Below are 24,358 nucleotides of genomic sequence, written 5' to 3'. Positions count from 1 at the left end.
TTCGTCTCGTGAGCAGTTAGAATGTTCATGAGCATTCCGTGGCCTGACAGCACAGCCAACCCCAAAGGGGAGGCAATCACCCGGGCTAAATGATCACATGATTGTAAAAAGGGACGCCCATATCTCGTCAAGGCTCTTCACTTCCCCACAACCCTTTTAAATTTTCAAATCCTGTCTTATTGATCAGCTTACAATTGGTTCCCCTTGAGCGCCGCGTGCTGCAGAAGGTTGAAGCCTTGCTGGTTCTGGAGGGTAAAATCAATGTTGGGGACTTCGGTGAGGGTCTCGATGAGGGATCTGCAGTCGGCCGTGATGGCGTAATGGAGGGGGGTGTCGCCCAACGAATCCTGGAGGAAAGAGGCCCAAATGGGACACAGTTCAAAGCTGCGTGGGGGTTCAGCCAGATGCAAGATTCATGCATCCATCCTGCTATGAAGGACCGTAGCTCAGGTTCAGTCCCTGGTGGCATCTTCAGGGAAGGCCGGGAAAGACCCCTGCCTGAAAATCCTGAAAGCTGCTGCCAGTCAGTGCAGACAATGCTGAGTTAGTTGGACCAAGAGTCAGACTCAGTTTGGCAGCTTCACGTGTTCATTGGGGGGAACATCCTTAGCTCAGTGGGAGAGCCCCTGTTTTGAACACAGAAGGTCCTACGTTCAGTCCCTGGCAGCATCTCCAGGTAGGGCTGGGAAAGACTCTTGCTTGAACCCTGGGTTGCTGCTGCCAATCAGTGTAGACAATCCTGAGCTAAATGCCCGGAATCAATAGCAAACAGTTTCCTAGCAAGAGTGCGAGATGCCATTTATTGATTGCATTTATACCATTAATTTGCATTTATGCAACCAACTGTATAAGTCTCGCATTTACATCCGGCTCTCTCCCCAGAGTGGTTTATATGGTTATGTTTATCCTCACAACCACCCTGCGAGGTCGGTTAGGCCGGGAGCAAAGCGGCTGGCCCAGAGCCCCCCCAGTGAGTTTAATGGCTGAACCGAGATCTGAACTCGGGTCTTCCGGAGCCTAGCTCAACACTCTAACCACTACACCACGCTGTCTCTCCGACATAAGAGCTGCCCCGCACACACACCGCAATGCCACACACACTCCCCTAAACTTTCCCTGAGATTCACACACACAACCCACCGGCAGGTTGACGTCACAGTTGTGTTCGCACAAGGCCTGGGCGACCTCTGTGAAGCCCTTGCTAACCGCGACGTAGAGGGCTGTGCACTTGGCGTTGTTCAGAAGATCGGGGTTGGCGCCTTTGCCGAGGAGCAGACGGGCAACTTCCACTTGGTTTCTATGGGAAGTCCGGGGGGGGGGGGGGGGAGTCACCGGCTGGTCTTGTGGCAGCGAGCGCGAAAGCGACCCTTTGCTAAGCAGGGTCTGCCCTGGTTTGGACTTGGATGGGTGACCACACGGGAGCGCTGTAAGATATACCCCTTGGGGATGGGGCCCGCTTTGTATCTAAATTTGCATGCGGGACGATCCCGCTCTCCGCTTTGTACGCGGGACAATCCCACTATCAATCCCTGGCAGCATCTGCAGAAAGGGCTGAGAAAAAGGCTCCTGCATGAAACCTTGGAGAACCGCTGCCAGTCAGTGCAGACAATCCTGAGCGAGAGGGACGAAGGGCCTGGCTCCGTCTGGCAGCTCCCTCCCTTACGATGACAAGAGGCTTTTGAAAAACCTTAATGGACCGCAATGCATCACCTCCGATTAGAAGTGATATCATTTCTCCCTTGTGTAAAGGAAGGTCCCCAACGACATGACAACGTCAAAATAAAAATTTAAAAAACTGGGAATCTCCCAAAACACACACTGTGAATGCAGCCAGGGAGACGAGGGGCTTATAAGAAGGAATACGATCCATGCGGCCGGAAGAAGCAGCAGCACAGCCTACCCAAAAGCGACATAATGGAGAGCCGAATCGCCTTCCTCATCCCGCAAATTGATGTTGGCGTGGGCCTGTAACAAGATCTTTACGATTTCCACCTGGCCCAGGTAAGAGGCCACCTGCAGAGCTGTCCTGCCCTGGTTTTTGGTGTCAACCTGTTGAGAGAAGGAGAGAGACTGTAGCTCAGTGCTTTGCATAGAGAAGGCCCCAGGTTCCATCCCCGGCAGCATCTCCAGGTAGGGCTGGGCGAGACGCCTGCCTGGAACCTCGGAGAGCTGCTGCCGTTTAGTCTAGACAATGCTGAGCTGGATCAAACGAGGGTCTGACTCAATAAGCAGCATCATATGTTTATCAGGTGCATCCACAGCTCAGTGGCAGAGCATTTGCTTTGCATGCAGAAGATCCCAGGTTCAATCCCTGGCAGCATCTCCAGGTAGGGCTGGGAAAGACTCCTGCCTGAAACCTTGGAGAGCTGCGAGCCACTCGGAAAACAATTTGTTATGGGGCAGCTAACAAAGTTTATTTATCATCATCATCATCCTGAGCTGGCCGCACTCCTGATTGTTGGTTGTGTGCCTTTACCGTGTGACCTACGAGGCCAGATGCCGCACGAGCTATCACTCAATGGTAGTGCTGAAGGAAAACACATGTGCGCACGTGTGAACCCAGCCTGGGTTGTGGGGCGGGGGGCAATTTCCCCGCAAGCTCTTCCACTGCACCTCGGAGGGACTTGCCTTGTCTGGGAATTTCTGAACCAGATCCCGGACCTTGGAGACGTTTCCGTGTGCGGCCTCGATGACCAAGCGGCCAGGAGTATCCGACTCCATTTTCTGCGAGAGCAATCTTCCCAGCACGGTGAGTAACGTGTCTGCCAGGAGGATGAGAAATGGACTCCAGTTACTATAGCAAGACGACAACAGGAAGGACGCTCCACACTCTTGAAGTAGTCACAATGGGACACAGGTTGCGGGAAAGGGTCGTGGCCAAAATGGTGCCAAATCGTCTAGATGTGCAAGTTTGCATTTTTGACGTTAAGAGCAAATGCGCCGAAAGAGGCTTTTCCTGCTGGGGCGAACGGCAGCTGCACAGGGGCCTAATCCTGAACAGAACTGTGCCGGGGCAAAGGGTTAAACTTCTCCTGCTACAATCCCAATATGAGGGATATGTGAATCGATTCCAGTTTGAATCGATTCGACTCGAATCTGGCTCATTCGAACGCGAATCCAATCACCCGTAAAAAGGGTCATTCAATTTGAATCTAATCGGCCAGATTCAAACGCGAATCAATTCGACGACAGTTTAGGGACATTTGGGCAGCTTTTAAAAACCATCCAGGTGCCCTGATTGGTCCAAAAAAGGCACCAAAAATAAGTCAAATCGATTCAAATCGGCCTGTTTTGGGCAAATGTGATTTGAATGAAAATAGAATCTGAAAAATTTATTTATGCACATCCCTATCCAATCTCTCCCCCCCCTCTCTCTTATTTACACACACACACACACACACACACACACACACACACACACACACACACACACACACACCCTGATTAAAGATTTAATTACTAAGTAAACAGAAGAACGAGCCTTGCTGGTGAAGGACAAGCCTTGCAAATCCCACGTTCAGAGGCAGTATGATGACTGAACATTTGGGCAGTCAAGGTTCCAAACTGCCGGGATAAACTCTCAATGTATTCAGCAATTGCCTCTGCGGAGAAGTCCAAATGGAGGAACTTCCCGAGGACAGCATCAGAAGGCCGTTTTGCAGAGGCCTTAGCAAGGCCCGGGTACCACTTCCCCATTCCGTTCTCACTTTTCGATTCCTTGGCGTCCTCGATGGTCATGAGGTTCGCATCCTCTTCCCGCTGGTAGGCTGTCAAGCAGGCAGGGTTGAAGGTCCAGGATTGGCCCGCGAAAGACACCCGCAGATCCCCGTCTCCAAAGACCTTGATCACTTTCCCGATGTGCCCCAGAGTCTAGAACAGAAAGGGATGTCCGGTTCAGAAGAAAGGGAACTGAGATGGAGGGGGCGGGGGGGGGATATTCATTCTCCCAATTGAGGGGAAAGGGCAGATTCCAAGACATCAAATGGATGCTTTAAAAAAAAACACCTTAAAATGAGCTTCTTTTCAGGTCCATTATTAATTACATGTTTATCCCACCTTTCTTCTAAGGAGCTCTCGGTGGCAAAAAGGGGTTCTCTCCCCGCCCCCCCACGTCCCCATTGAAAAATTATTATTAATTTATTCAAAATATTTGTATCCCACCCCTCCGGTGCGACCCTGCTGGGGTGGCTCACAAAGACTACAACTCCCATCACCCCTTGCCATAATTTGATCCCCACAACCAGCCTAATGCGGCAGGCTAGGCCCAGAGAAAATGACCGTTTCCACATCACCCAGTGATCCGACATGGGGTTTGAACCTCTAGCCACTCTAAGCAGCGCTCTAACCACTACCCCACACTGAATCCTCCTGCGTATCTTGGACAGATCAGACTGTTGGCTTTGCAGATTCAGGAGGTGGAAGAAAAGTCGTGTGTGTTTGTGTATTTTTCCAAGAAATTATTAACCTGGAGAGGAAGGCTGTGAAACTCTGTGTGTGGGATGGGGAGATCTATTATGTTTTTCAATGCTTCCCTATCAGGACTCTCACCAGATTAAAACAGTCTTACTTGATTAAACTGTACATGTTTCTAACCAGATCAATCCATTATTCAATCTGGATAAATGGCCATACGAATACAAGCAAGTGTGTTTTTCTCCCGTTCACACACACACACACACACACACACTCTCTTTCTTTCTGGATAAGTCATCTGTGCATGAGGAAATTCTTAAACAGATCAACCCAGGAGTTCCCCAAACTTGAGTTCTCAGATGTGTAACTACAACTCCCATCGTCCCCTGCCACAGTGGCCTTGCATACATATAATCTATACGCAAAGCTCAGGCCAGGGCTGCACAATTTTGTTTCTCCAGCTGTTTTTAGATTACAACTCCTATCATCCCCAGGGGCCACTAGTCAGGGATGATGGGAGCTGTAGTCCAAGATCTGAAGGAGGGCTAAAGTTGTGCCGGCTTGGATTAGAGTGCCCATCAAGAATTTATCTTTTAGCTCTGTAGCCCAGAGGGAACACTGCCCTCTGTTCTCCGCTTGAGGGCTTCCTAGATTGACCCAGTTAGCAGCTGAATGCTGGCCCGGATGGACCTTTGGCCTGATCCAGGGGGGCTTTTCTTATGTTCTTAATAATGGATCCTCCACATCCAGCAACAGTATACCTCTGAATCCTGGAGTCAGCAAAGAAAAGAAGTCCGCTTCCTTTATACTATACACGGGAGATGCCCATGGGCATCCAGCTGTTCCCTATTGGAAACAGGATGCTGGGCTAGACGGACATTCGATCCGATCCAGTTTCTTTGCATGTCGTCTCCACGCAGTGCAACAAAAGAGACCCCGAGTCTCCAGGAACAGGAAAAATTTAATGTCATAAATAGGATATATATATTGTATCTAATCAAATCGAATGGGCCTTCATAATACGGGGCAGGTCAAACCAACCGACCGGCAACTCCAAGGAAATAACTACTGCAGTGATCTTCACTGTTCTTCAAGCGGGGGCCTTTTGGGGGGGAGGGGGAGACACCTTCAACGGGAAAGCAATTTCCCAGGGTGTACTGACCTCCCCAAAGCCCTGCGCTATTCTCAGTGCTGGGGGGGGGCCCTTTAAGAGAGACGGAACCCTCTCTCAAGAACTCTATGGGGAAAGCATTGGGAAGGACTACACTTCCCTGCAGTCCATGCATACCTTTCAAGAGGGCGCAGGGGCTCAAGAGGGCTCCGTTTCCCTTAAAGGAACCTCCCCCTGATGCTGAGCAAACCACGGTGGGAATGGTCATCCCTGCATGTTTCCATGGGGACTGTGCGGAGGATTCAGCTTTGGCCCACGCTTCACACAGGCCCAACAATGGAGCCACACTTTGGCCAGGCCTCACAATGAAGAGCCCTGAACTTTATGTGCACGCTTGCTTTATATCAGGGTTACGAATGCATGCAAATGCATATGTGCTTTCCAGCTTCCAGGACCTCGGCCCACAATGGGAGATGGCAACATATTTTTGCAAGTTGACATCTCGAAGTTCTTCCGAAGCCATGCTGTTTTCAATAGTATGCTAAAACTGGGCACAGCCCCTTAAGTGATAGAGCCTTTCTCAGGGAAGGGGAGAAGCCAATTCACTCTGACTGGGCAGCAGCGATAAAAAAATCAGCAGTCCGTTCCAAGCAGCTGCCGGTGGAACACCCCTCTTCTGTTGCTGCACCCAGCTCTCCTGTGTCCCTGCTCAGAGCTATCCAAAAGACACCCCTCTTTTATTGCTCTACCCAGCTTTCCTATATCCCTGCTTGGAGCTATCCAGAGTCCTGAACCATTTCCCCTTACAGTGGCTGGAGCGACACTCCTCTTTTATTGCTCTACCCAGCTTTCCTATGTCCCTGCTTGGAGCTATCCAGGGTCCTGAACCGTTTCCCCTCACAGCGGCTGGAGCGACACCCCTCTTTTATTGCTCTGTCCAGCTTTCCTATGTCCCTGCTTGGAGCTATCCAGGGTCCTGAACCCTCTCCTCTCCGAGCAACACCCCTCTTCTGTGACTCTGTTCAGAGCTATCCATGGTCCTGAACCCTTTCCTCACGGATTTGTCTAAGGTTTTTTGTATATTCAATACAAAACTGAATAAAACACACCAGGAAAAAACCCTCCCAGGTCCCCAGCTTGGCCTAGAAAAGGATCCAGTCCTTGCCCTGTTCCAAACAAGGCCCCTGTTCATCCAATGAATTGCCAACCCAGTGTTAAAACGTGAAAACACACCAGGAAAAAACAAAAATGGAGCGGAGGTTATAAGTTACTGCACTGTCTCGGAATAGAAGCCAACTCACAAGGGCCATTTCATCTGTCCAATCCCCATGACCAGCTTGCAACTGCTTGACTGTCTCCATATCATCTATCACTCGGACAACATCACCAACCCAAAAGGTGTTGAGCTACAAGAAAAAGAAAATCAGAGGCTTTTTTTCTCCTTCTCTTTGGTCCGTGCGGGAAGGAAACAGAACAACAGAAAGGAAAAAGAGAGAGAAAGAAAGCTTATGACACTAACACAACTAAGTTCGGAAAGGGTCAGCCGAGGAGGTGCAGGGAGAAGTCCTGTCTTGAATTGTCCCCTTTGCTAAGCAGAGTCTGCCTTGGTTTGCATTTGGATGGGAGAATATATGTGAGTACTGTAACATATTCCCCTTAGGCTATGGGGCCATAGAAGAACATCTAGGCCCCAGGTTCATTCCCTGGCGGCTTCTCCAGGGAGGGCTGGGAGAGACTCCTGCCTGAAACCTTGGAGAGCCGCTTCCAGTCAGTGTAGACAACACTGAGCTAGACGGACCAATGGTCTGACTCAGTCTATGGCAGCTATCTACGTTCTTATTTCAGATGTCTCAGGAACATCCTCCAAAGATTACTCCATGGATAGAGGTCAACCATTTGCTCCTTCTTACCCCGACCATGACCCTTTGCTCTGTGCTAACATGATTGCAATTCTACCCAAATCCTTTGGGGATATGGATAAATAAAGGGATGCGAACACATATGGGCCTTTATGGGCCTCTGAACCAGTTCGAACGGCCGGCAGTTTGGCCTGTTCAAAGGCGGGGGGCATATATTTTAAGGGTGGGGGAGAATGCCCTTACCCCTCCTGCCGTGTTTCCTTCCTGCACACGTTCACATGTGCGCACACGTGCCGGGTACTTCTGGACAAGGACGACACCAGAGTGGCAGGGAGGTACACTACCGCCCCGACACTTTTTAAACTGAGTGCTGGCAGAGGAAACGCGACGGCAGGGGTAGGTATGCCCCCCACCTTCGAACCAGCCAAAGCGTCGGTTGTTCGAACCAGTTTGGAGGCCCATAAAGGGCCTTCGAACCGGTTCCGTGCACATCCCTAGTACTGATGGCCAGCGTTTGTGAGTGTCTCATGGACTGGATCTATTTCCTCACTTTTCAGGCACATGCCAGCAAACGCCGACAGTTTCATTTAGGCAACAGTCTACATGAATAGGTGAATCGCCGACATTTTATACCACATTTGTCCGGGTGAACGGACATTCACACACAAATGTAGGTAAGAGTCAACTTTGGGGCTTTCACTGAAATACAAACTTAGCAACGGCTGCGTTTGAGGGGGGACATGATCGAGGTCTACAGAATCATGCATGGTGTGGAGAACGTTGAGAGAGAGAGAAATTCTTCTCCCTCTCGCTGAGCACTAGAACCAGGGGTCATCCCATGGAACCGATGGCCAGGAAATTTTGGAATGACGGAAGGAAGTACTTTTTCCACACAACGCATAATCCACCTATGGAACTCCGGCCACAAGATGTGGTGATAGCCAAGAGTCTGGATGGCTTTAAGAGGGGAGGGGAGGTAGATCAATTCACAGAGGAGAGGTCTATCAATGGCTACTAGTCTGAGGGCTATAGACCAGTTCCAGCCTCAGAGACAAGATGCCTCGAAATCCCAGTTGCAGGGGAGCATCAGCAGGAGAGAGGACATGGCCTCTACTCCTGCCTGTGGTCTTCTCAGAGGCGTCTGGTGGGCCACTGCGTGAAACAGGATGCTGGACTCGATGGGCTTCCTTGGGCCTGATCCAGCAGGGCTCTTCTTACGTCCTTATGGCTCATCTCCACTCCATTTTTGGTTTACAAGGGTTGCCTTCACCCAGGGATGACCCACCATAACAGGTAGAAGCTGAACAATAGTCTATCTGAACGATGCTGTAATCCTTGCCCCTGCTTCCCCCGCACCTCCTCGGAGCTGCTAACGTTGGGTTTCAGGTCATCTCCGGGATCTTTCCTGCAACGCCTACCTTGGTAAGAGCTCCTGGGTGGAATGTCCAACGGGTATCGCTGTTGAACTGGACACGGACGTCGCCTCGGTCCGTGATTCTGTGCACTGTCCCCGTTTGGCCAATGAACTGCAAAACAACAAAAAGAAAGGCATTTTTACACCGGATTTAGCGAAATATAATTTAGGGTTAATTGATTTTCCAGGGAACACAGATTTTTTTTAAAAAAAATTTTGCAGTCCCCTTTCCTATGCAAACGGCAAGTGTTCAATCTGAAGGCGACCTAGTGTGTTCACGGCAGAATCCGCAGAATCCCACCGAAGAAATCAACTCAGTTTCAGAATTCACAGAACAAGCCGCAGAATTCTCCCCAGAGCTGGGCCGCACCACTCCAGCCCTCCTGCAGACGTTGGCCTACAACGTACGCCATCCCTGACTATTGACCAGTATGGCTGGGGATGATGGGAGTTGTAGTCCAAAAAACAGCCAGATGTGTACGGCCAGAGATCTGGCTCCTACCTCGGCCATTTTAGGATTCCAGCCCCCGTGACCTTCTTGCATTTCTCGCAAGATGTCGATGTCCAGGAGGCATTTCACCTTGTCCCCGTGCTGGAACGGGTGCCTTTCCGTGCTCTCCTTCTTCTGCAACTCAGCCGGCTTACCTGGAAGATGGATAACCTCATTTGCCTTCCAGATACACACGGGAAACCTCTCCACGCCAGACAGAAGGTCGGCATCATGCATAATCCATGAAGGTCGCATAAAAAGAGGCCGGCATCATCACCAACCCACGCCCCCCCCCCCCCGATCTGTCTAAGTCTTTTAAGGAACCATCCAAGAAAACCTCCCATCTTGAGGCTCAAAACGCCATACATTCAATTAGGAGACGGTGGAACTCAACTCCCAGATCTTACGCCGTATCTAAACACACCAAGGGACCAGACACAGGCAAGGCAATGGAGTCTGGGCCCACCCAAAGAGAAGAATTTGTCTTGTGGTTGCAAGCATGAATTGTCTCCTTTGCTAAGCAGGGCTCACCTTGGTTTGCATTTGGATGGGAGACTACATGTGAGCACTGTAAGATATCCTCCAGGTTCAAGGTCAGCCTTGTGAGCTACGAAGCCAAAGGGGGTGGGGATTTGAACTTGGGACTTCTAAGCCCTCAAACAGCCTAACCACTACTCCACACTGCCAAACAGAGGAGTTTCCCACAGTTTCAGGTCTGCCTGCCCTCAGTTCCCAAGACAGCACTTCCCAAGTCTGATAACCCTACTTAGGCATGAGTGCCCCAATGAAAGAGTTCCCCACACATACCTAATTTAGGTAGATGCTCTTTGTAGTAAAAACCCCCAGATGCCTCTGCAATGCATTTCAGGTCAACTTTCCCTTTGTGACCCACTCGGTAGACATTCGTGGTGCCGTCGGCCCATGTCACGCTGGCCACGCTCCGCCCCGTCTCCACGTCCCAGCCACGGATATCGACAACTCTCCCCGTTTTTCCTTCGCCGCCTCATGGGGGGGAGCAGAAAGAGAAACTCAGACACACGTACACAGACATCCACAAATCCAAGAACCTGAAAATGCTTTGGAAGTTCATGGACAGGTTCGTGCCGACGGTCACCAGCTTTCTGACTTAGAAATATTTCCTATGTGTTCAATCGAAGGGTATTAGAAGAAACAGAACAAATTAATGTGCTTCGAAAAAAATAAAATAACCCACAGCGTACAATGGGAGAACATGTGGTAAAAGATGAGAAACCATGCACATCTGCCTGATTTGTACAACTACAGAATTTTCAGAGTTCGCAGAACTCGGGCCGCAGAACTCGGGCCGCAGAACTCCACTTGTCTTGCTGTGGAATTTTGATGAGGAGGGGAATAAAGCATGCACACACAGTGCTGCTGAAAGTCTTTATAACACAGCCCAGCAGTGACAGAATAAAGACAACTTTGAACTTGGCATAACTGCAGAATTTGCAGAACAGGCTGCAGAATGTTGATGGGGAGGGGAATAAAAACACACACACAGTACCACTTCTAGGCTTTATGGTACAAACAGAGGAGAGGAGAGGAGAGCTGGTCTTCTGGTGGCAAGCATGACTTGTCCCCTTAGCTAAACAGAGTCCGCCCTGGTTGCATATGAAAGGGAGACTGGAAGTGTGAGCACTGTAAGATATTCCCCTTAAGGGATGGAGCTGCTCTGGGAAGAGCAGAAGGTTTCAAGTTCCCTCCCTGGTTTCTCCAAGACAGGGCTGGGAGAGATTCCTGCCTGCAACCTTGGAGAAGCCGCTGCCAGTCTGTGAAGACAATACTGAGCTAGATAGATCAATGGCCTGACTCAGTATATGGCAGCTTCCTATGTTTCTAAACAGTCCCGCTGCACCAGAATAAAGGTGACTTTGGAATCTGCATAACTGCAAAAGTTGCAGAACAATTAGCATAACCTCAATTTGCAGAATTTTGATGGGGAGGGGAATGAAGCACATACACAGTACCACTTCTAGGCTTTATGGCACAAACAGCCCAGCTGCAAAAGAACAAAGGTGGCTTTGAACACAACCAACACAAAACCCCCTTTGACCCCAGCATCTTTCCGTAGGTCCAGAAGCCGGCAATGTTATGAAGGTCGCCTATCGACCATGGAAACTCTCAGGAGGTGGAGAGAATCCGTTTGAAGTTTGTACGGCTTCCTTTTCCCCTCCACTGACCTAGCATGACAAAGCAAGCCTGGGTCTCTTTTGCTGTGGAAAGGTGCCCTCCTCAGAGAAATTTATTAGTGCATGAAAAAAGCTAATAGGATTGAGGCAGGGCTCAGTGGAAGAGATTTGGCATCCTGTGATGAATCAGTAGGCACAGAAGGGGAAGGAGGTGGAGGCCAAAGAAGAAAAGGGAATGCCGTGGCTAGCCTCTTGCCATCGACACCGGATTGCGAGGGAAAAAACCTCTGCTGAATAATACCAAGTTCCAAAAATCATAATTTGGAGAAAGAGGGAGCACATCCCAAAGGGATATACTGCATTTATATGTGCATAGATCAGGAAATACATCCAGATGTTTTGAACATGCAAAATATAGACACAAGTATAGACCCTCCACAAAATACAGCAGTCTATCCTTGCTGTGCATGCGTTGCCTGCGCCTGGTGAACGTTTTAGCAAGCAGAAGGGGTTGTGACTGTCTTGAGGGAGCACTCTTCAGGTTGAGAAATTCCCCTCTCTTGTTGTTCAAGCCCTTCTTTGCTACAGAGTTCCATTCGCTCTGCCCACCCGCTTGTCTGTTAACTGCCCTCTGAGTCTTATGAACATTCTGCTCCGCTGAAGGACGTATTTTAAATAAATAAGTCCCTCCTCTTTTTTTAGCATGGTCAAATTACATTTGGAGCCATTTATACAAGATTGTAATAATACCCTCCCAAAAGAGACAAGAGTATTTATACTTTGGCTTTCGGAGACTAAACTGCCATTTTTAATCGACACTAAAAGCAAATTGATAGATTAAAGCAGCAGCATTCAGTGGTGAGATTTTAATGTAAGATACAAACTTTTTTAAACACAGAGACACACACCCAAAATATGTTCTCAGTGCAATCTTTTTGCAATCACGTACGTGGCTTCCAGAATAACACCTGCAGGTTATGACCTTCACGGATTAAGCTGCAACAAAGCCCTGAAGATTAGAGTGAAGTTTCTGGGGGTGGGGGGGAGAAGAGAGAAGGACAGAGCGGGGAAGCCCAGAGGCTGAGCTGAAAGGTCAAGAGTTGGACCCGTCTGACACAGTTCCCAGCAGGGGAGGACACGTCCCGTCTGTCACGTCTCCTGCTTTCGGGCTCAGAGTGAGTCAGAAAGCAATCGTGATCACGCAACCCATCTCAAACCCATTTAGACTGCACTGCACCTCTTTGCAAGGTAGATTGTTAAAACTCTGGGAGAAACCGCTGTAGACCGGACGCCGCACCATCTCACGGGTAACGGAATCAACCCCCAAGGGTAGCGGAATCAACCCCCAAGGGTAGCGGAATCAGTCAGGTTGCCACTTTATTTGGCAAGAGAACATCTCCTACTCTAAGGCCACATTTTAACAAAACCTTTAGATATTTCCTTGTCTGAAACGTGCGAACGACACGAGAAATGGAATCAGAGAAGATGCCCTCCTCCCCCCCCCCCAGTTTGATTCCGTTACTGACATGATTTGCACATTTCAGACACCGCCTATAATATCTAAGTGTTTTATAAAAATATGGCCTTAAAGCAGATATTCTCTGGCCAGTGGGTATGGGTATGGGTATGGGTATGGGTATGGGTATGGGTATGGGTATGGGTATGGGTATGGGTATGGGTATATATATATATATATATATAGCATCAATGTGAAACTTTGCTTATAGCTACAGTTATTGAAAAGGCGGTAACGTGCCTGATTCAATGGCGGGGGGCAGTTCCTTGCTGCGCCCCATGAACCCAACAGATTACCTGTATCGGCTGCAAATCCCCGCCAGTTACGACAGATCAAAGATTCCAATTTAAGACCCTGAACCTGGGCAGCAGAGCAAACCACCATGCATCCCCATTTTACAGGTAAGGAACACCGAGGCCACCAAAGAAGCCATTCGCAGAAAGCCAGCCACGGCGGCGAATTTTCGTTTCGCTCGCTTCCGTGAGCAATCCAAAGCGATTGCCGCTCGACAGCAAGCGATCCCGACCAAGCGATCCCGACCCAGCGATCCCGACCCAGCGATCCCGACCCAGCTCCTACCTGCTCCTGCTCTACGTTTCCCCCCCCTCCCCGCCCCATGGAGGGCAACTTGAAAAGGGTACATTTCTTACCATCTTGGTTAGCCCATTCCCAGTCGGGGCCTCGGACCACTTTCGCCCCCTGAAAAGTCCCCTTGAGTGTGATGCGAGGGAGATTCTGCCGCGGACACACAGTGACTCTGCAAAAGGGAAAGTCACAAAAGAAGACACACCATTAATTAAACTGCTCATCAAAAGCATTTTAACGAGCTATCCCAATTCCAGCTTTGCAATGATGTAGTTGTGCGCTCTCTCTCACTCTTAAGACACCCACACCCCTTCCAAAATTAGCTGGTATATCTTTCAAGCCAAGGGCACTCTCATCGCAACCCATCCACCCCGCAAACGCACTAGAGTCAAGCTTCAGAAAATTCAGCCAGGCAGTGCATCATAGTGGTTAGAGGGTTAGATGGAAAAGACCCGAGTTCAGATCTGCACCCAGTTATGAAGTTCACACCTTGGATCAAGCACACACTCATTTTCTTTTATTTACATTGATATCCTCTTCTTCCTCCAAGGAGCCCAGAGATGGGTACAGGGTTCTGTTTATCCCCACAACCACCCTGCGAGGTAGGTCAGGCTGGGAGAGAAGCGACTGGCCCAGAGTCACTCAGTTTCATAGCTGAATGAGGATTCGAACTCTGGTCTCCCTGGACTTAAACCAATACTCTAACCACCACACCACGCTGGCTCTCTGAATTTTCTGAAGCCCGAGGCTCATATATTTGGGGGAGGGGAGGTGCTCAATTAGAGGACCTAACCTACCTCACAGGGTTGTTGTGAGGATAAAAGGAGTGGGGTTCATAGTTGCCTCTCTTTTAAAGAAAGACCTTTCCTTTGCCCAGGCAACTCCCTGCTTAAAGCTGCACCTGGTACCGAGTCTGTATTATAATTCAGCACCTGGTGAAAATCTTTTCATTTGCTCAGACATTTTAGTATGTGCCTTTTGGCATCTGTCTGTCCCCTGCTGAAAATAAGACACTCGACGAAGACAGACCTCTGGCCTGATCCAGCATCCTTCTTTAAAGCTCTGTCACATTCTAGTGTGAACAAAATAAATAAAATCCAAGCTGGACTATATTCAAATGAAGGGGGGGGATCTATACAGATTAATAGCAGGCTTAATTCTCAATGGTTTCTGCTAAGCTCCGTGGGGAAATAAGGAGAATATTTGACAGACACAGATTAATTGCTTGCTAATGGGATCCAATCCTTAGGTTACCAAAAGGCAATCTAATTTGCAAATGGAAATTTCTGAAATTTCTCTCTCCCCTTCCTCAACTTCTTCTGCACCCCAATCTCCCCCAAATTCTCACATCAGCACTCGATTTCTAGACAACATCTATGAAAACATTCCTTTTTTAAAAAAGGCATATACTTTAAAGTTGCAATTAATAACAAAATACACAAATTTCAACCGTTTCCCCACAAGTGTTAAGAGCGAAACACACTTTCCCAGACATCACAACCAACACCGTATCGAGCCAAACCCAATGAAATCTCCTTACGCTTAATTACGCCCCGGGTAACTTGCATCGATATGTTATACCCACACAATAGTGAACACGGGATCCGACGTCCGGCTGAAGCAACTTCCGATGCCCATTACACTTGGACGAAGTCTCCCGTGTCGGGTTTCCCGTTTCTTCTGGCTCCCGAATCAAAACCAAAGGGGTTTCTTTTTTTACCAAGGAGAGACCAGCCAAGATTTTTTTGGAAATCTCGTCTCGGGATGCGAGAGGTTTCCCCCGCAGTCAGCGCACGACACTCAGGCCGCTTCCATCTTCTCTGTGCTTTACCGGTCTCCGGCACAGTGTGGACTTCCGTGATGGGCGGACAAACAAGTCCATCAAATCCCCAAAGCCTTATTTCGTCCGCCTTTAATACCCAGTGGCAGCCAGTCGTGAGATGGGCAGATAAACCCCTTAACACAGCCTAAGAACTGGTATCCTACCAGCCCACTGAAAATGCCTAGATCACCTTTTGGCCCGCCCATGTTCAATAACAGATTTTGCTTTCGCAGCCTGACGTGCCCGGAAATGTGTTTAGAGAACAGCAGGCCGCTTATTCGCAGACAGACAGGCTAACCGGCGACTTTGCATTCCCCAGATTGGGGGCCAAGAGGCCACTCAGGAACTCTGCACCTCTGTCGTCCCGGAACGAACTAGGAGCAACCGACACTCGACTGCACCTCTTGGGCTACGGAGTGCAGGAGGAGATCTAACAGTAGCCAGCTTTGACTGAAGCGACTTTTCGTGATTTTTCCCTCCCACCATTTTCCACAAGATCACACACTTCAGATCTCCAGGATCGCTTTCTCAGAAGCTTTCCAGGATTGGCCCGAAATCTCCTCGAACCCGAAGCGATCTCCGGGTGACTCTCGCTTCCGATACAAGGAGATTTCAGGCCGATCCCAGAACTCTGTTAAAAGTAGGGCTGGCAGCGCTGACTGAAGCTATTCCTGGAGTTTCCCCCAGGCGCCCAATATTTTATATAATATTAGCACAACATCAAACCATTGAAATCTGTAAGCTCGCTTTCAAGAGTCACCTGGAGATTGACATCGATTCGCGGAGAATCCAGGCCAGGCGGTTAGCAACCCTAAGGCGCCTCGGGGAAACAGAAGACTTTTAAAAGGCGTCCTTTCCCCACAATTTGAGGAAACCTCGCCACAGGTCACACTCTGAATGGAGAAGAGCCTCTCAGCAAGAAACCAACAGGTGCAGGCAACTAAGTTCTGATTGGACAGCACCCAAGAGGAGCTAAAAGGAAATCCTGCCCCAAGGTCTGCAGCCGACTTTGGTCACGCACAAGGCTGAGGAAAGGACGCTCAGCAAGGGGAGGATGAAGAGACACGAACAGTCCTATTCTGGTAAACAATCCCTTGGAGAATCCGAAGCGATCAGTCTCCGCCGAGGGCAAAGAAACAACAGCTCAAAGGAATGCTCCAGACAGGATTGAGTACTTTGGGGTCCCATGGAGGGAGAAGATTTGGGAGGAGAGCTGGCCTTGTGGTAGCAAGCATGAATTGTCCCCTTTGCTAAGCAGGGTCCACCCTGGTTTGCATTTGAATGGGAGACTACAGGTGCAAGCATGGGAAGATATTCCTCTGAAGGGATGGGGCCGCTCTGGGAAGAGCATCTGCAGGCTTGCATGCAGAAGGTTCCAAGTTCCCTCCCTAGCATCTCCAAGGTAGGGCTGGGAGAGACTCCTGCCTGCAGCTTTGGAGAAGCCGCTGCCAGTCTGTGTAGACAATACTGAGCCAGATGGACCAATGGGCTGACTCGGGTAGAAAGCAACTTCCACACTATGCCAGGGCCACACAACTCTGGCTGTCCTACAGATGCTGGACTACAACTCCCATCATCCCCCACCCCCCACTGTGGCAGGGGATCATGGGAGTTGTAGTCACCCCACCCCACCCCAAAAAGCCAGTGGGCCCAAGTTATGCAGCCCTGAGCTACATCACGCCGGCTCTGCTTTTCAAAATGCACAGAGACGCACAACATATTTGCTTCCATAGCCCGCGATCGCTTATCCATTTGCATAACCACTGTGCGGAAAGATTCAGAGCCGAGAGAGGGGGATTCCGCAGCTCCACCGATTCCCGGCAGAAATTTGACCCGGAGGACAAACTCTCTCCTGCCACTGGATGCACAGCAATTTCCTCCTCACCCCTAGCCAGCAGAAAGCCCCTCTAGAAATTCAATACAGCAGGAATTTCTGGGTCAGCACAGACCTGAAAATTGATTCCTTAATTAAAATGGTTATTAAAGGCAATATTGCCGTGATTACATGCATCCCTGCGGCCGCTCGGCAGCACTCTTTAATAGCTTTGGTTGTTCTCCAGGATCTGGAAGGAAAACAACTCAAATTAGATTAAATCCAGGAGGCACCACCGCCTCCGAGTCCACAGGCCCGCCTCGTAAGTTGCTCTGCAGTCGGCATGTTGCTGGCGGAGAGGAGACCGGGTTCAGTTCAAGGTTATTGCTCAGAATCGGGTCCAGAAGAAAAAAAAGAGGACCACTTCTCAAATGTCGGCGGAAAGGGTCCTCCGAGTACAACCTCTTCCACATTCAGTCTCTCGGCACGACTCGGGCCCGAAGCAGATTTCGAACCTGAGACCGGAGGGATGCTAGGCAGGAGAACCAGCTGACGTGCAAAGGCTCATTTCCAGTCCAAAGGAAGGAACTGTGTAATAATAGTTGGGGATGGAAACCATAGCTCAGTAGTAGAAAAACTGTCTTAACATGCAGAAGAGGTCCTGGGTTCAATTCCCGGCATCTCCAAGGAGGGCCAAGAAAAATTCCTGCCTGGAGAGCCACTGCCAGCCAGAGTAGATAAAACCAAGCTAGACGGACCAATGGTCTCACACTCGGTAGACAGCAGCTTGCTGTGTTCCTACACCCAGCCAAACCAGACTCTCAACTGCATATTGCTTCCCAGTGTCCATAAGGGCTAGAAACTTGATTATTTAAAAGACGAAGAGCCAGGAATCTTCAGAAGCCTAAGTGGCATGCTTTTTTGGACGCGCCCTAATGGAGAAACTTGCCTCTGCTCCAGAGATGACTCCAAGAGGTAGTGGGTTTCGCCCCCCACCCACCCCAAAATTTCCCGCTCCCCCTTCTGTTCCCCCATCCACCAAGCTTGACAGCAAAGGGTAGTCGCCTCTGCAATGCTCTCACGCCTTTCGACAAAAACATTGAGTCCAGTCAGAGGAAAATTAGCGCTGGAAATTACTTTACCACCACAAGAACCGGCAAAGGAAATCAATACAGACCATCGCAATGTGCCAGCTGCAAATATCTACACAAATTAACACATGGAAATAAGAGATCCTTCCCCCAATTTTGACCGGATCACACCATTTTCCTCCAATGCCTACGGGCCTTTCTGTACTACTACGGATATTTATATACCGTTTCCCAGCAGACGTTCCCAAAGCGGTTGACATGAAGAAATAAAAAATAAATCAAGATGGCTCCCTGTCCCCAAAGGGCTCACAAAAGAAACATAAGACAGACACCAGGAACGGCCACTGTTGGGACGGATGGGGCCAGTTGCTCTCCCCCTGCTAAATACAAGAGAATCCACCACTTATAAAGATGCCTCTTTGCTCAGTTAGCAGGGAATTCTGTACATGCCCCCTTCCTCCCCACCCCACCAAAAAAAACCCTCTAGTTCCAATTTCTCCGTTCTGTCATCCTCTCAGTCTCTTTTCCAAGAGGTCTGAGATGTATTACTTCAGCCAGATGTTGATTCCCTAATCAACACATTGCCATCTGGAGTGGACGTAACCTTGGCTTTCGGAGACAGCGTCTCCGTGAGAACATCTGCTATTGATGCCACAAACTGGCAACCAGCCCAAAGCTCCTCTCCTTAAAATGGAATCCGATATGCTTTATCCAGATTTAAACAGCCAAGAGAAGATGTGTATGTGTGTCGGGAGGATCTGGGGATCTAGTCCCTCCGGAAAGACGCAGTAATGAACAGAATTAAAAAACGACAACATTGGAAAGCGAGTTATCGGAGAACCCGGACATAGCTAGAGACGCAGCAAAGATACAGGATGCACGCTCCAATTCACAGAACCTTTGAGAACGGGTTTCCATTCTCCTGGACACGCAGAGACGATGTGTGTTGGGCAAGGACCGGGGAGACCCGAGTTCAAATCCCCATTCGGCCAACTCACTGGGTGACTCGGGGCCAGTCACTTCTCTCTCAGCCCAAGCTACCTCACAGGGTTGCGGCGAGGAGAAACGCAACCCTGGGCTCACTGGAGGAAGAGCGGGACAAAAAATGTAAGGTATACATTCGGCTGGGAGGCACTCAAAGAAAACGGTTTCTTGAGTCGGCATTGTTGCGCCTCCTTGTGGCCAACGACAGACAGGGAAGGAACGTTCTTCACTGCCGTTTTGCCGCCTTCAAAATGGCAGCAGGGTCAACGTAGGCTCACACAGGAAGGAAGGAACCTACCTTGTACTGGATCAGACCTTTGGTCCATCTGAGTGCCCACCAGATGCCTCTGGGAAGCACACAGGCAGGAGACAAAAGCTTTCCCCCTCTCATCATCATCATCATCATCAATTCGATTTCTATACCGCCCTTCCAAAAATGGCTCTCCTCCTTGTTGCTCCTCCACAAGTGGGATTCAGAGGCGTCCTGCTTCTGAGCCTGAAGGTGCCCTATATCCATCAGGAGTAATACCCATGTAGAGACCTGTCCTCCATGAATCCATCTAAGCCCCGCTTAAAGCCATCCAAATTGATGGCCATCACCACATCCCTTGGCGGAGAGTTCCACAGATTAATTATGCAGAATATGCATGTGCTGGGGGGAGTACTTCCTTCTGTCAGCTCTAGATTTTCTGGCAATCCATTTCATGGGATGGCCCCTGGTTCGAGTGTTGTGAGAGGGGGAGAAGAATTTCCCCTGTCTCAGGCAGTCTCAAATGAGGGTCCACGGGTGCTGTTGGAATACAACTCCCATCATCCCCAGGCACAATCGCCTTTATCTGGGGCTGATGGGAGTTGTAGTCCAACAACATCCACACCAGGCAAAATTTTATAAATCCTGCCTTACAGGGTGCAACTTTTGAATGCTTTCCACCTTCTAATGACAGTTGGGGCCTGACTGCTCTGAAAGATGTTGGGGGAAATTCCCGCAGCACCAAATGCAAAAGAGAGAGCGGAACCCTTCACCGTTTAACCAACTTGATGAACTCACCGAAAAATCTCGCCTGGCACATTTTGAGAGACAGCAAGCTATTCTCCCTTTGAGATTTTCTTCAGATATGAGATTTACTCTCCGGGAAGAAGACAAAGAGAATAATTTCTTGCCCAAATGCGTAAGGCAAGATTCTTAAATGAATCTATGCATCTGTTTTGGAAATAGCTGGAAAGGTTATGATCCTCATGGACGCATAATCCAAGGACCTGAGAGTGAGGGGGAGGTACTGGCAGATTTGGAGTAACCTTCACAAACATCCAAAAAGGGGGGGAAATCAAGGGGGCAAACCTTCCCCACTCCCGAAACTGCCCAATGCAATTGAGCAGAATGGAGCAGAATGTTATGGGCTCACAGGGCACTTAACAGACAACCAGTGGGCGGAGCCAATGGAACTGAGAGGTTTTTCCAAAAAAAGAAGAGATAAACGTTTCTCAGCTTGGAAATACTCTCTGACACGTACAAGCTCAGACGCACGCTCAAGTAAGTGTTCATGTGTTACCTGAGCATGCGTCTGAGCATGTTCGAGTCAGAGGGCATTTCCAAGCTGAGAAACCTTTAACTCTTTTTGTTCCAGCCTTCCTCACTTCCCAGTTCCACTGGCTCCGCCCACTGGTTGTTTGTTAAGTGCCCTGTGGGCCCATGAACATTCTGCTCCATTTCGTGGCATCGGGCAGTTTCGGGGGCAGGAAAGGTTTGCCCCCTAAATTTCCCCGCTTCGGATGTTTGTGAAACTGACATATCTGCAGGTTACTTTGCCAGTACCTGGGGAAGCGCAAATTTATTGGTTTATTACAAGTATTTCTATCCTGCCCGTTGGGCATATAGGGGCTTCCCAGGGCAGCTCAGAGTCAGTTTATTTTCTATCGCCGCCATCCATGGGGCACAGAAAGGAGAACACTCCCAGCCTCTCTCCGATGCTCGCCTCATCCCCGCTTTGCCATCCTTCGTGCCTCGCTGATCTCTCCCATAAATGTCGCACCAGCTAAGAGCTCCGGCTTGCAAACTCCAGGCTGCTAAAAGTCACCAAGCCCAGAGTCAGGGAAGTGTCACAAAGCGCAGCACGGGCCCCCTTTCCGCCAGCGATCCGTACTGACAGCTCACGTTCCTCGATTAACTTCACCGCCTTGGGGAGGAGAGAGAGAGCGAGCGAGCTGGTTTCAGAGAAAGAGAGATTCTGCCGCCTAAGCTCTGGATTTTCTAGACCTCCCTGTGATCGGGAAGATGGGGGCCGCTTGTTGGGGAAAGCTGTTGGAATCGTGGGGATGTGCTGGACAGAGGAGAGCTGGCCTTGGGGCAGCAAGCACCACCGGTCCCCTTTGCTAAGCAGGGTCCACCTTGGTTTGCATTCAGATGGGAGACTACATCTGAGCGCTGTAGGATGTGGGGATACAGCTGGGTGGGAAAGCACCTGCTTTGCGTGCAGGTTCAATCCTTGCCAGCCCATCCAGGAAGGACCCGGAAGGACCCCTGTTCTGAAACCCTGGAGAGCTGCTGCCAGTCAGTGTAGACCAAACTGAGCAAGATGGACCAAGGGCTTGACTCAGGCGGCAGCTTCTTATCCTGTGTCCCAAGAGCATGGGCGCAACTGTGGGCTTGTGAGAGCCCTTGCTCAGCAGCACTCGCTAAGCGGCAAACGCAGATTTCGAGTGTGTTAAGTGTGCAACTGATCTGAGCGCTAGTTTGGAGAAGTGAAAGAGAGAAAACAAAAAATAAAACATTCTATTTCAGGACTGATGAAACACTCGACGCTGGGATACTCTCCCAGAAATCTAGAGCCAGAATACGTTGTGAAAGTCGATCTTCTCAGTCTCACAAGATCTACTCTGCTTACATTCTTTTCTCTTTTCAATGCGTTTGATTGTTTTGACTATCCTGAGTGCTGGAAGACACTTTCAAGTGAGTTTTTTGTGGGTGGTTTTTTTTTTTTTTTTAAGATCTATAGGTTTTTTAAAGATCTATCTACAACCCTATCTGTGTTGGAAATAAAATGTGGTACAGTCTTCTCCTGGGACTGTACCACTTGACAAGGCAGGGCGAATGAGTGCAAACAAGGGACAGATCTCTAGATGCTCCGTCATTTCAGAAAACCACTGCATGTAGGAAGCTATCGTGTCTGGGGGAAGGGGGGGGTTATTTGGGAGAGGGGTCAACTCCCATCGGGGTCCCAGCCCTGTTTTAAGAAATAATCGTTTCTAAAAACTTTCCCAGTGCAGAATATTCTGGCTCACAAAGCCAGTGCCTGACTTTGATCAAAGCAGAGAGAAGTGTTCACTTTCATCCTCAACGCCTGGAGAGGATTAAAATGGAGCGTTAAATCAATGGCGGAATATTTCCACGCTTTCTCCTTGAAGCCTCTGCAACTGGAGAGCGAAAAGCCCGGTCTGCAAAGCTACTGACTCGGACGCTATTTTTCAGCCCCCCACCACACAACACAAATAGCCCCCGGACTGGGGGCACACAAGCGATCGACGGAACTAAAGAACTGAGATTAAACCTTTACTTGGGTCCCCAGGGGTTGCGGCTGGACTACAACTCCCATTATCCCCTGCCAAAGGCCGCTGCGGCGAGGGATGATGGGAGTTGTAGTCCGATGACAGCTGGCAGGCCAAAGGGATGCAGCCCTGGTCGGACGCAGCGTGCGACTCCAGAAGAAGAGGCCAAGTACGGATATCGGGGTTTGCACTATCAACACAGACGCACGCAGGCGCGTAACAAGGGTAAACAGCCCTCAGAGAACTATCTGGTGCTCTGTTTAGCTTTTTCATGGGTGCAAGTTAAGTCCAACACGTGCACCCCTATGCACGTAATGGTGTGGGAACCCCAACTAACTGAGCAAAGACGCACCTTTTAAAAGGTGCAATGCATTCATTCATTCCTTCATTCGATTTCTATACCGCCCTTCCAAAAATGGCTCAGGGCGGTTTACACAATTATCTTGTATTTAGTAGGGGGAGAGCAACTGGCCCTATCCATTCCCCAGCACAGCATCCTGCCCAGTGGCTGTTGCTGGTGTCTATCTTATGTTTCTTTCTTTTTTTAAGATTGTGAGCCCTTTGGGGACAGGGAGCCGTTTGGTTTGTTTATTTATTTATTTATTTATTTGAACTGTTTGGGGAACTTGAAAAGCAGTATCTAAATATTCGTCGTCTTCGTAAAAGCCTGCGGAACTCACCGAGACTTGATGCATCGGCAACTATCCTGCCTTTCCCCCGGCAAACCCCACTCCTCCCCGAGCTCCGGGACATTCCAGAGGTTTGCGGGGGAATGAGCCACTCAGAACTTACGGGCGGGAGTGAGCGGTTTCGTAGCGTTCGAAGGCGTGGGAGAGGTCGTGCTTGTTGTTCATATAGCACTGCATGCACAAGTCGTAGTCAAAGCAGACTTTGCACTTCCACCGCATGCCCCGGATCCCGTGCTTCTTGCAGCAGTCGCAGATGATGTTGGGGTGGCGGACGCCTGAGCGAGACAAGAAAAACCGTCAGCAACAACGCCACCTGCTTAGGCGCGAGACTCGGAGGATCAGATCCAATGTCCACCCTGACCCGTTTCCCAATGAGCAGGTGCTCACCAGCCAGGAATGAAGGAAATGGCCATCGAAGGTATACTGTGCCTAAATGTGGAGGCTCTACTCTGAGCAGTAACAGCTACATCTGCCCACCAGGAACTTTTCTAAGCCCCTTTTTTTTCTGAACAACCACCAACGCCCCCAACGCTGTCGCACTTCCTTTCAGGGAAGGGTCTCCAACCCCTGGCTTCTTCTCCTTGCCCTTCACAGTTCTTCCAATTCTCCTCTGCGGCGTGTTCTCAAACAGGGGTCCCGAGATGCCGCCAGACTACAACTCCCATCGCCCCCCTGCTGTAGTGGCAGGGGGTGATGGGAGTTGTAGTCCAGAGGCTCAACTTTGAGAATGGAAATGGGCCGGGGGGGGGGGAGCCGCACACAGTATTCCGTTTGGCAAAGACTCCGATCCTTTCACTTCCCCGCCGGGGACTGGCGTCGCTAAATGAGCAAACGGAGTCCTCCGTTCCCCCAGGAAAAACAGGGAGGGAAAATAAATA

General features: G+C 49.7%; 1 protein-coding gene across 8 annotated transcripts in view; it reads right to left on the bottom strand.

The window, feature by feature from the left end:
* MIB2 (MIB E3 ubiquitin protein ligase 2) overlaps positions 1–24,358 on the bottom strand; it is a 54,013-nt gene that overhangs the window by 8,177 nt on the left and 21,478 nt on the right. For 5 of the 8 annotated variants that reach the window (XM_053281294.1, XM_053281298.1, XM_053281296.1 and 2 more), the window contains exons 3-13: positions 23,584–23,755; positions 13,604–13,710; positions 10,095–10,289; positions 9,300–9,442; positions 8,802–8,909; positions 6,826–6,930; positions 3,708–3,870; positions 2,629–2,762; positions 1,901–2,049; positions 1,141–1,297; positions 193–347 (exon numbers count right to left, since the gene is read on the bottom strand). In XM_053281294.1, the coding sequence (XP_053137269.1) occupies positions 193–347; positions 1,141–1,297; positions 1,901–2,049; positions 2,629–2,762; positions 3,708–3,870; positions 6,826–6,930; positions 8,802–8,909; positions 9,300–9,442; positions 10,095–10,289; positions 13,604–13,710; positions 23,584–23,755 (1,588 nt within the window). The remainder of the gene's footprint in view (positions 1–192; positions 348–1,140; positions 1,298–1,900; positions 2,050–2,628; positions 2,763–3,707; positions 3,871–6,825; positions 6,931–8,801; positions 8,910–9,299; positions 9,443–10,094; positions 10,290–13,603; positions 13,711–23,583; positions 23,756–24,358) is intronic. The other 3 variants (XM_053281299.1, XM_053281300.1, XM_053281301.1) reach the window with 2 other exon arrangements.

The sequence above is a fragment of the Hemicordylus capensis genome, chromosome 16 (genome assembly GCF_027244095.1).
Source record: "Hemicordylus capensis ecotype Gifberg chromosome 16, rHemCap1.1.pri, whole genome shotgun sequence".
In the NCBI taxonomy this organism is placed as follows: Eukaryota; Metazoa; Chordata; class Lepidosauria; order Squamata; family Cordylidae; genus Hemicordylus; species Hemicordylus capensis.
The sequence above is the reverse complement of the archived record's forward strand: the minus strand, read 5'-3'. Positions and strand labels throughout refer to the sequence as shown.